This window comes from Amaranthus tricolor, chromosome 10, assembly GCF_026212465.1.
Source record: "Amaranthus tricolor cultivar Red isolate AtriRed21 chromosome 10, ASM2621246v1, whole genome shotgun sequence".
Classification (NCBI taxonomy): domain Eukaryota; kingdom Viridiplantae; phylum Streptophyta; class Magnoliopsida; order Caryophyllales; family Amaranthaceae; genus Amaranthus; species Amaranthus tricolor.
The window spans coordinates 1,273,085-1,285,365 of record NC_080056.1 but is presented as its reverse complement, the minus strand read 5'-3'; the positions used below and the strand labels follow the sequence as shown (position 1 = coordinate 1,285,365).

The 12,281-nt window shown below is 33.2% G+C and overlaps 2 protein-coding genes across 2 annotated transcripts; one reads left to right on the top strand and one right to left on the bottom strand.

Annotated features, from left to right (window-relative positions):
• Positions 1-6,390: 6,390 nt before the first annotated feature.
• On the top strand, positions 6,391-8,301 carry LOC130826109 (pentatricopeptide repeat-containing protein At1g09220, mitochondrial). The gene has a single exon (XM_057691648.1). It carries the CDS (start codon positions 6,591-6,593, stop codon positions 8,070-8,072), a length of 1,482 nt encoding a protein of 493 aa, XP_057547631.1. The 5' UTR covers positions 6,391-6,590; the 3' UTR covers positions 8,073-8,301.
• A 153-nt stretch (positions 8,302-8,454) lies between these two features.
• On the bottom strand, positions 8,455-12,073 carry LOC130826108 (bZIP transcription factor 17-like). The gene is made up of 2 exons (XM_057691647.1): positions 10,266-12,073; positions 8,455-9,214 (listed from the first exon to the last, which is right to left on the bottom strand). The coding sequence occupies exons 1-2, from the start codon at positions 11,950-11,952 to the stop codon at positions 8,766-8,768; spliced, it is 2,136 nt and encodes a 711-aa protein (XP_057547630.1). The 5' UTR covers positions 11,953-12,073; the 3' UTR covers positions 8,455-8,765.
• Between the last annotated feature and the right edge of the window lie 208 nt (positions 12,074-12,281).

Sequence of the window (12,281 nt, the reverse complement as noted above, 5' to 3'; positions counted from 1 at the left end):
GAAGAATGAATATAAAAAAATACTTCCTCAGTTTCTTAATAGGTTCCCACAGGAAATATTTACAAAAATTAAAAAAAATAGAATATTTAAGATAATGGATACGTTATTTTATTGAATAATAAGTTTGATGAAAGAAAAGTGGGAACAATGAACATTAAAAATTATTAAAAGAAAGTTAGTGGATAATAAAAAAAATATTTTTATATAGGTATTGGGAAACATATAGAGACCATAATGCATATAAAAAAGTTAAAATGAAGTTAATGAAATATATGTGGGGACCATAAATATTATTAAAATATTAAAATAAAGAAGAATATGGTTATTTTGTTCAAAATTTGTGATAAAAATAAAAAAAATTTCATATGAAAGCAATAAATAGAATATCCAAAATAATTAATAAAAATTTGTTTAATGAACATACCGAATAATGCGAAATTATAAATGCAATAAAGAAATATGTCCAAAAAACATAGTTTCAAATTGCACCTCTTTTTTTGGCAAGCTTATGTCATGGATAAAGTCGACCTTCTCCTACCAAGTATACCTACGTTTTAAGTAACTGTAGCAGTCCTATCCAACCAACTGCTTTTAAGTTTGAGTCCAATCCACGTTTTGAATCGATTCATTTTTGAGTAGTATATATGTTGCTGTATTTAAAACATATTATTTCAAAATTAAAATCTAACACTATGGAATTTGTTCTATATTTTTCCTTAACAAACTATATTATAACAACTACATTGGTAATTAAACGGCTAAATATCTAACTATAATTGTACAATAACTGTTACCCCATATCAAAAATAAATCATGTCAATGTATCCATTCAACTAAAAATATGTTTTACGGCTAAATATCTCACGGTATTTTGTTACTTATTTTTTTTAAACACAAATAGTACAAAAAAATTCAAGATCATCAAATTATAAGTTATAAAGAATCACATGATAAATAATTCATACTCCCATTAAACAATTTTTACACGAAATAAGTCATACACCTCATCTTGAATGATTTTGATTCATATTTCATGCATGATTAATTAACGATTAACGATACTAGATTGATTATAAATTGCCAAAAGGCAAATATAAATGGCTAATTAAACACGTAAATTGAGGTTTTCACTTTTTTTTAGTGTTAATTAAAGTTATTTAAAAGATGAGTTTTCTTTTTCATAAACTTTTCTATAAAGAATGACTTGATTATTTCTACATCCTTAATTATAAAAGATTGGAGTCGGTTTTAATTATCGTTTATCTTGACCTAATTTATAATTCCTTTGTTTTTGAGATTTTGCTACATTTTACTTTTTCATGTTATTTATGTACTAATTTAATCGTTATTATTTTTAGTTATATATAATAAAAAATTATAGAACTTTTGATTATATATAATAAAATTATAAAATATAGTGTATCTGGTCTACAAATTAAATTATGTTTTGAGTGGCAATATATATTGATCAGTATCAAGTAGCATAATAGCTAGAGTTGGTTAAATATCCTAAACTCCTTGCAATTTTTGCTCCCTCTCCGCTTAAATTTTTTTTTTGTGATGTTAATATGAAAATCATTAAACATTAATCTCCTCACCATAAATTTTGACTCTCCCGCCTCTATTCTAACCCTTCATTATAAAAACAACTATTTTTTTTAGATATTGTCTGTTGGTAAGACGAATTTGAATAAAAAGTCTATATTCTTATAATATATATTAAATGGCTATTTAATTTACGTACGAGGTATGTCTCTCGAAGAGACTAATTCATACAACAATTTATGTCATAACAATCATCTTTATATTCACATAAAAAAAAAAGAAATTTCATATGATAACCCCGAACTTTTGGCTTTTCCACGTGATAGACAAATCTTTTTTTTTAATCCACATGGTGCTCTTGACCTTCCAATTTTTCCACGTGGTAGAAAAAAGGGAAGTTTTTGTTAATTTTACGCTATTTTTACCCAACGTAATGATATTTTTTCAAAAAACAAACGTCGTAATCACCCTAATTGACCACATATTCCGAAAGTCAATCGAAATAAATACTTAATTTAACCAAAAATTTAATATTTTATCTAACTAGATGGAAAAGTTTGAAGTTTAAGGTCACCAGGTAAATTTAAACAAATATTTATAAAAAAGCCAAAAACTTAGGATCACCAATTAAAATTTCCTTAAAAAATATAAATAATTTATTAAATCGTCTTCCTATAGGAATATGAAACTTGGACTCCAACTATTGTTAAAACTTAAAAAAAAAAAATATCTAACACAAAAACTCCCAATGGTCATTTTCTGAACCCAGAAAGTAATCTTTATTAGAAGTTCAGTAGTTTTCATATTTACGCTGGAACCTAAATCGTTCTCCATTATTGAGGTCTCTAGCTAAGATGAAAAAGCTCATTTAGCGACATTGATCTCATCCTTAAAGCTTTTGGTCAAAGATTCATCAATCTAAGACTTGTATAATTGAAACTTTTTCTAACAATCATTTACCTACTATTTTATTACTTTATCTTAAAAAACCATTTCTTTTTTCTTATCACTTAGAGTGTGCTCCTGTGTCCATCCTCAATACAATCCAAACTTTATAATTCTGTTATGCTGATGCATGGTTAAGTTAAGGCGCAAAATAGTATTATATATACTAACACGTTCCTTCACACAAGAGTTTATTGGGCTGGAAGCGTGGATACAGCACAAGCCCTTTTCAAACATGACACTAATTCCACTTTAAATGGGATGTAGTTGACATTTGAACCCGTGACACATTGGGGTCTGATATCATGTCAAGAAACCAACTCAACCAAAAACTTAAGCTGATGGTTGAGGACCAAGATATATTATATACTTTTAACATTAAGATTTGAACTTGTCAAGGTCATAGCTTGGGTTTGCGTAAGCCATAACAGGGGTCATTTGATTAAATACTCTACTAATATTAGTCAAATTGGTTCACCACACATATAAACGTGGGTTTTTAGCTAAGCATGTGGAGTATTAGTTTTCTCGGATTCACCGTTGTGAATTATAATGGACTATTGTAATTTAAATAGATCATTTATTCATATATACGAACGCTTTTCTTATCTTATTTTAGTAAAATTACAGATCAGATGATATTTACTACCACTATCAAAATTGCATCAAAATCATGCAATATATTTGTTTTTACGAACATATAAGTAAAAGTTTAGATAAGAGTTACTTATACACAGATAATGTCATGCAAATGATGTTTTCATTAGGCACTAACTACAATTTGTTTACACTAAAAACACACTAACTCATCACTTTAGGTCCTATTTGAAAACAAAAGCTTTTGATTTATTGATAAAAATGACGACAAAACATAATCCAATCAGAGTTGCATATCACTAATTGTTGCTTCATGCTATCATTGCTTACTCAACACTATTCCTGGAGTATTATCATGCATGCATCACCCTAAGTAAATCAAAATTTAGGTTTGAGTCTGTCTAATTATTATTATACGTGTCATTACTTACTTAATAGCTGATTAAAACCAAAGACAAATCTTCTTACGAGTCGGAAGGCACCCAGTTTTCTTGAAAATTTTTTGTATAAAACTAAAATATTGTGTATAGTTTACGATAAAAGAATGTGATTTAGTAGTTAAGAATATAATTGTTTAACAAGAGGTTATGAGTTGAACTACAACCCCCTTGTTTTTTTATTTACATAATAAATTTGGCCCCCTTTAATATTCGACTCAAAATCTGATTAAAACCCTTATTAATATTGAATTGTGCATTATATAACACAAAAAAATGAAAACTAGATTGATTTAGTATTCATGTAGATTGTAGAGATAAATATTCATATCATTTTATACTAGTTTTCTGAATTCTCCGCTGTGGTCTACTCTATACTAATTCGCAAATTTTTTTTAATGCATAATCAATCACTTGGGGTAAAGATGAGGTACACTTTTTACTCTTTACTCGTGCACTTCTTTGCTTTTTGGCTTTACAAAATATAAAGGAAGAAATGGACGAATGGAGTTTGTTCTTCCAATCCCAAATATTTTGGTCAAGCTGAAAAAGTTCAGATGATGTTGGACCATAATAGTATAAGGATTCCATTGGATGAATTCTAATTTTGAAGTGATATTTTGCAGGAACTTATTCTTTGGAAATATTTGGAGTGTCCCCATTTTTTTCCACTCAATGAAGGGGGCACGGGTCTAATTTGCCCCTACCATTTTCTTCCGGTCGTGACTTGTGTCGTTGTGCGGGATACTGAGTTGCTGACTCTAAGATACTTTTGCATCTTATTGTCGACTAAATTATACCGAAGAATCAAGATCCTAACATACCCTAATTTCTAAATAGAATTATTGTTGAATAAATACACAATACGCATAAGATTCTTGTGTATCTTAGATATCCTTTCTTGATCAATAAAAGATTATAATCCCTCCACACCAATATAATTCTCACATTTTCTTATTTGGCAAAACCATATCAATTGTCACATTTCTATTTTTGTCAATCTTTTTTTACCTAAATATTCTTAGTTCACACAAGTAATTACGAATATACCCTCATATACCTTACTTACCCAACTACCCTTCACTAGTTACCCTTCACTAATTACCCTTCACTACTTACCCAACTACCACCTTTTTAATGGACCCCACACCATTCTTAATATCTGTGCCGAAGCAAATAGGACATTTATATTGGTGTGGAGCGAGTATTTCGTTATTTAATCAAACAATAACAACTTGAATTATAATCAGTTAAATATTTAATATATTTGTGGCATAAAATTTGCTTTCATTCTCTATCATGAAAAGCTCATGATTTTAAAGAGATTGAGAAAGCAAAGTTACATGACAAGTTTTACAAAGTGGACGTACATTAGACATTTCATAACTATAGCTTCATCAAGTTATGGCAACAAAAAAGCAACTAATAACAATTTAATTGATTTTTGTTCTATGGACTACAACAAATTAAACCCTTTAGTCAATATTATTATTAGTGTTCCTAACATAATTGCCAACAATTATATGAGTTTGTTTGATGATTAAAATTTTTTTTTCACTTTAACGATAATAATTTGATTTTCTCCGGAATATATTGTTTGACAAAAAAAATACTATCTTTGACTAATCAAAAATAAGGAGAAAATAGATTTAGAGAAAGACATCCAATTAATTATGTAAGACATTAGTAAGCAGACTTTTTGAGGTGATTTTTGTGAACATGTATCCTTCAACATGTGCTTATAATGAATCCACTTTAGAGCTTCTTTCCAACAATTGTTGGAAAATAATTTTAAATTACCGCTTATTGCAATATTCCAACTGATAATGGATAAGAATGAAATCGGAGAAGAAAAAATAAATAAAATAATTAGAATACGACAAACATAATCATAATTTTATCAGATTGATTTTCTATATAAATTACCTTAATATTATCAGCCGCACCATAGAATATCAATAATCAACAAGTGGTAAGGATCCAATGTAATGTCCTACGATGACATGGATCGGAGTATATGATCTACTTGCTAACTTTGCTCTGATAAAAGAGATTTAGTACTATATCCCTAGACTTAGAGATTATGAACTTGCCCTTATTATAAGATCTCCTAATGATCTCCATTACTTTAGGGGCCAATAACCACATTCTAAGATCTTAAAAGGGGGGACAAGGAGGCAAGTTATTTGATTGGTGTCATTTCCTATTATAAATGTGATACTACCAAATATAGCTATGCATATAGATGGATTAGACCCCATGATATTGTGAGCAATAGTGTATAGAACATCATGATGAATGTCCATTTTCCTTGTTACATCTATAGAGTTTGCTTCATACATCTATAAAGTTTACTTCATTTAACTTAAAAAACTCTCGCATAAAATAAGTTAAAATGAGCAAATTTAAAAAAAATAAAGTGATTTATTCTATATTTAAAATTGTAAAATTTTTTGTGACTAATTAGTGTATTCAAAATACTAATGATATAAAGTAGATAAACATGATGGAAAGAAAAATCATTAATTTCTTCCTGTTTTAAACTTTTAATTATTGATGTAATTGTTGAACAACATATTATTGATAAGTATTATTGTTTGAGGATAGGCTTTTTGTATGTTCATACTATTATTGTTGTTGGTTGTTAATTGCATATTATTCTCAAGTCTCAAGTTTGAGCATTAATTTTTTCTAATTTTATATTTATTAATATTAAGAGTTTAGGACTTCAAGCCATTAATTTTTAAAGTTTTAGGTTATTTGAGTAGTCAAAGTTTATATATTCAGATTTATAAGAGAAAGAACGCTAGAATTTGAAAAATTATTATTCTATTCAAATGTTTTGACAAATATGTTACCAATTGAAACGACCGCAAATGAATTTAGTCTCGATTTTGCGTAGTCAACAATGATTATTGATTAAACCCCATATATTAATATTGAATTTGTGCTTAGACACAAAAAATGATATACTCCCTCTCTTCCATGAAAATTGCCCATGGCGAGTAGTGAACAAAATTTCAAAAATCTTGAAGATTGTAGCATACATTTTCCAATCTCCAATACATGCGGTGGTTACAAAGACATTGCTTCAACTGTTCTTCCCAGATTTCATTATTCTCCAAATTCATTGCTTCTTTTTCATCATATAACCATTCTTTTGAAAATCATAACCATAACCAATTTCTTTCTCTTCTAAACAATTTTCCTTCATCTCGCATTATTACCAAGCAAATCCATTCTCAATTAACAACCAATGGTTTATTGAATAATTTGTCGAAATCCCATATCATATTTCTGTTCAATACCCTTTTGAGATGTTATACAATTGGGGAATTCCCATTAGAAGCTTTTTCTCTTTACAAACAAGCCCAGAACTCAACCACATTGTGCTCTTACTTTGATAGTTTCACTTACTCTTTTTTAATAAAATCATGCGCTAATTTGAGTAATCAATTTATGGGTTTTCAATTCCACGGTCTTGTTGTCAAATTGGGTTTTGAGTCTCATGTTTATGTGCAAACTTCTTTGTTGAATATTTATATAGATTTTGGGTTGTTGAGTGATGCATATAAGGTGTTTGATGGAATGCCTGAGAGAAATTTGGTTACTTGGAATGTGATGATTACTGGGTTAGTTAAATGGGGACACCTTGAGGCTGCTCTTGCTTTGTTTAGGGAAATGCCTAGAAAGAATATTGTTTCTTGGACTGGTATGATCAATGGGTTTACCCGAACGAAGGATTATGTTGGAGCTCTTTCATTGTTTCAGGAGATGATGATAGTTGGAGGCATTATGCCTACTGAAGTAACTCTTTTAGCCCTTTCTACTGCTATTTCTGAACTTGGAGATCTAAAAACTTGTCAATCAATTCATGCCTTTGGGGAAAAATGTGGGTATAGTTCAAATGGTGGTCAGTTCACAAACTGTCTTATTGATACTTATGCTAAATGTGGGTGCATAAGTAGTGCATTGAAGATATTTGAGATGTTTGCGAGCAGAAGAAATGTTGTGTCTTGGACATCGATTATCACTGGTTTTGCTATGCATGGCATGGCAAAAGAAGCCGGAGAGTTCCTCGAAAGAATGGAGAATTCAGGCATTAGTCCGAACCGAGTTACTTTCTTGAGTGTTCTGAGTGCTTACAGTCACGGTGGATTGGTAGAAGAAGGGCTACAACTTTTCCGAAAGATCATGGATTGTGGGTTTATTGAATTAGATGTAAAACATTATGGATCTGTGATTGATATGTTGGGAAGAGCAGGCAAATTAAAAGAAGCAGAAGAAATTGCTTGCCGAATTCCTAATAAGATTAGTAATGTCATAATATGGAGAACACTCTTGGGTGCTTGCAACTTCCATGGCGATATCGAGATTGCTGAGCGTGTATCAAGTAAGATACAGGAGATGGAACGGGAATATGGAGGAGACTATGTTTTGATGTCGAATATATTGACTGGTCGAGAAAAGTTCGATGAAGCAGAGAATATACGAGCATTGATGGATAGACTGCAAGTTCTGAAAAGTCCGGGCCATAGTTCAGTTTAAGGTTTCTTAGCTTTTATGAGCGGGATATATTGGTATGATGGTGAGTTCATTTTAACGTACAGTTGCAGTTTGTTGTGCCGTAGTTATCAACATGGCAGCAAAGCATGCCTAAATGTAAATTTTGGCATCTCTTTGAGGCACCAAAGAGTAAATGATATTTAAATCGTCTTACGATAGGTAAACGGCGAAACTTGCCTTCGCGTAGAATTGTCAGTACGATGATCATTGATACGTAAACGATTTGATTCACGGATGTGGAAGCTAAGCGCTAAACAAGCGAATGCGCAATGATAGGCCCCAAGGTTTATCGCATACTAAGCTGGTGGGTTCCTCATAAATTTAAAAGATCAATATAAATGTGCTAAAAATATTACTACAGAAATCACAAGGAATAAAACTTTTACATTGCAAAAGGCCAAAACCTCGATTAGCCATTAGATCCCATTCTGTCCAACTACACAACATTCTCAACGTCAAGGTAGGCCAAACGATACATGTTAGCACACCATGTAACCAAGATCTCAACATGAAGATAAAAAAACCCGTTTTACAGAGGTTTCTTAGCAACAGGAAGACCAGCTAATTAAGAGTCTACAGAGTTTAGAAGGTCATAACTATTGGTACTGTACAAAACTGTGGAGGAGATGGATTATGTCAGTTCTATCACTGGTCTTATTATATCGACAAACATGCTCAAGTTGTCACCACATGATTGCTCGAACTCATGAATGGAAGCATACATGAGTACGTCACGTACTTGACGCTGTCGATGAGAACCACAACAAAGATCCGAGACATGGTCTTTGATCTAATCACACCTTCTCCATCACCATCGCCAGCACCAGCTTCCCTGGGATCAACAAGAACAGACACAACCATTGACGAACTGGATTTGTTTCCCTGAAGTCCAGCATTCTCTCCGTGCGCCACATGCTCTTCAGAAGCGTTTAGCTTATGGGCATCAAGAGGAATAACATGATCATGGAGAATCCTTCTGTTCCTGGTTTTATTAGTGCGAGTAGAGTTCTTAAGGTGCTCCGACGCGATATTAGCAACGAATGTAGCTGGAACTATTGCTCCAGGGGTGGGCGAGGCGTTAAATTGGAAGACTTCAGTGCACATGCCAGAACTCAACATAGGCCCTGCGTACGGGTAAAATGTGACAGCAGCTTTGTTAGCATCATATAAGACGAGGCAGAAACTAATAAGACTTGATGGAGTTGATCTTTCAAATTTGTGCATATAAAACCAAGGAAAAATGTAATGCTATAGATGATGCACTATGAAACATGATACACAGCCTATGAAGCCCTGCTACTCGGAGCGTATAGGACCACCAGCTTTACTGGGTTGCATTGCATACAATGCATTGATTAGTAGTCGTACTCTTTACTACGATTGGACAAGAAGCTTCCTGCCGTTCACAAAGACTATATAAAAGACTCTAGCTTGCACCCATCAACAGAACACCACTAGAGACTGCTATTGAGACAGAACTAAAAAACAATCGCCTATGCTTACATCGAATAATGGCATCCCACATAAAGGAGAAAGTGGCTAGCAACTAAACCAGGGCGTCTACATAAGTATGCACATAAAATACTCATGTTCAAAAATATCACAACATCAATCACCACTGACATAAATTGTCGATCAAAGGTGGGGGTGTGATGAATTGGGTCAAAGGGTCCAACGGCATTATCGACATTTTACTATTAGTTGGTCTTTCGGTTTTGTTAGTAACAATAGTTGTTATTTTTAGTATTTGCCGTTGGGCTAAGGCTATATATATAGAGCCAGCCTTGAAATGTTTAGATAGCTTTTGAATATTTGAATAATAAGGAATTGTCTTTTGGGAGTCATTGAGCAGACTCGAATTGTCCATTATTGTGTGTTTACTATCCAGTCTTGGGTTGGGTCTTGGCCGGTGTGTTACAGGGGGAACTCCTGCAAAGGCTAAAACAGACAAAATATGCTATAGACTAAACTGAACAAATTCTTTTCAGTGACCCATACACATAATAAAGGCGTATATTTTCTATTTTTCCAGGAGATGGGCTCTTGGATTTCAGAAGATCAGAATTGACATTTACCAAACCTTAAAAACACAAATTTGATCTCATCTTAGCAGATTCATCCAGAACAAATAAATTGCAGAACAAAATTTTAAAAACATAAATTTGATCTCATTACCTGCAAGTCCCTCACGGAACCATTGTTGAAGCTTGCCATCAGATCCAGCTGGTGAAAACTCATTAGAAGAACCTGCGCCAAGAGCCCTTTGCCTTCCATTTTGATTTCTATCTAGATGAGGGTGTCTCCATTTATCGCTCCCAGGTCCAGGAGTAGGATAAGGTGGATAACCACCATGAATAGCCAAGCTTGTTTCTTCACTAGGCTTATTTTCCTCAGCTGTACGAGACGCCATAGCTTTCTCACTAGCAAGAACCGAATGAATGATCAAGTTCCCATCAATCTTCACCAATTTATCGTTCCTTGGAACATACAATGATGCTACCAGCTGCTCGCTCGAATTCCCATTTATTCCATAACAATCTGAGCTATTCGACTGCTGAAGTATTCTCCCATGACTACTACTAACTCTACCCTCTGAAACCTCCTCATGCTTATCAACCATAAACACACCCCCTTTTTGCACATGATCAAACCCATTTCCAACCCCACCATACTTAACATTAACCAATGGCACAAGCCCTCCAAAGAGCAACATGAAAAACAACAACCCTAAAAAGCTAACACTCGCAACCTTCTTCGTCTTCCCTTCACCCTTCTTACCTTCTGATTTTCTATTAACCTTAGGAGCCGGGGCAGGCTGCTGTGGTTTAGTCAACCTAGGTATAGGAACCAACGGAACATGAGATCCTTGCGGCTTAACCATATAAGGCGCATAAGGCATCCATGGATATGGCATCGGAGCCATAGGATACATCCCGGGAGGTGGTGGAGGGGTCGGGACCCCACCACCACCAGCCAATTGCTGTCTCAAACTCGCATTTTCCGCCATTATATAAGAAATCTTCCCATTCAATTCCGTAAGCATCGAATTCATTGATCTAACCTTATCCTCAAGTTCTTCAACATACTGTTTTTTCCTCTGCCTAGAAAGCTGTGCACTTTCCCTATTCCTCATTAACCTAGCTTTCCTCTTATCATCATTATCGTTACTACCTGCATCGATACTACCATTTTCCACCACTGACGATGATGATTTCCTAAACTTATTAATTCTACCATCTTCAGTTTGTTCATTTTCATGTTCATGTTCTTTCTTCCTCTTAGAAATCAAACAGTTACTTTTATTATTACTATCATTACTCTTTCCAACTATATCTTCCACTTTAATCTGAGATAATTTAGCATTAGTACCAAAAGCAAATGAATTCGAAGAAACGTCACGATCACTAGAATTACCTGAATCACCACGAAAATTCTGAGAAACTCCTGAATTACCAGAATCCGGTGAAGGACAACTCAATTTTGCCCCATAATTAGACTCCTCGGATGAAATTGCACCTTGATTAGCCTCAGGCGACGAACATTCATAAACCCTAGGGCTACGGTTAGGGTTAGGGTTATGATTACCATCAAATTCACCGGAATGGCGAATCTCCGAACCATCATAAAGACCCGAATTAGAATTTTCTAAAGATGGATGATCCAACAGAAAACCATCGACGAATGTGAGATCATCGAGATTAAAGTCAGAGTCCACGTCAACGTCAACGTCAACGTCAAAGGGATAATCTTCGCCATTGAAGGGCAAGAAATCAGTAGAGAAGAAATTTGCATCGTCGATAGGAGGTGTGGGAAGCGGAAATGGATGATGGGTCGGGTCGAATGAAATCGGGTTTTCCGCCATTGATGAATTTGATGAGAGTTGTTGAGCTTGAGGGGAAAAAAGTATAAAAAAATATTAGTGGTTTTAATAAAGAGGTTTATAACGAAGAATAAGAAAATGTGAGACAAGTGGATGGTTGTTTGTTATATACTTGTCCTATTCTTCTACGCGCTTCAGTTACTCACTCCCACACATTTGGAGCACTCTATATTATCTGTCTCCATAAAATTGTTATAATTTTTTTAAAACGTTTTCACATAGAAAAATAATGTACGATTTTCTTTGTCTCAATTCTCAAATTCTATATTTTTATTCATATTAGAATATTTTATTTAAAAAAAAAATAAATG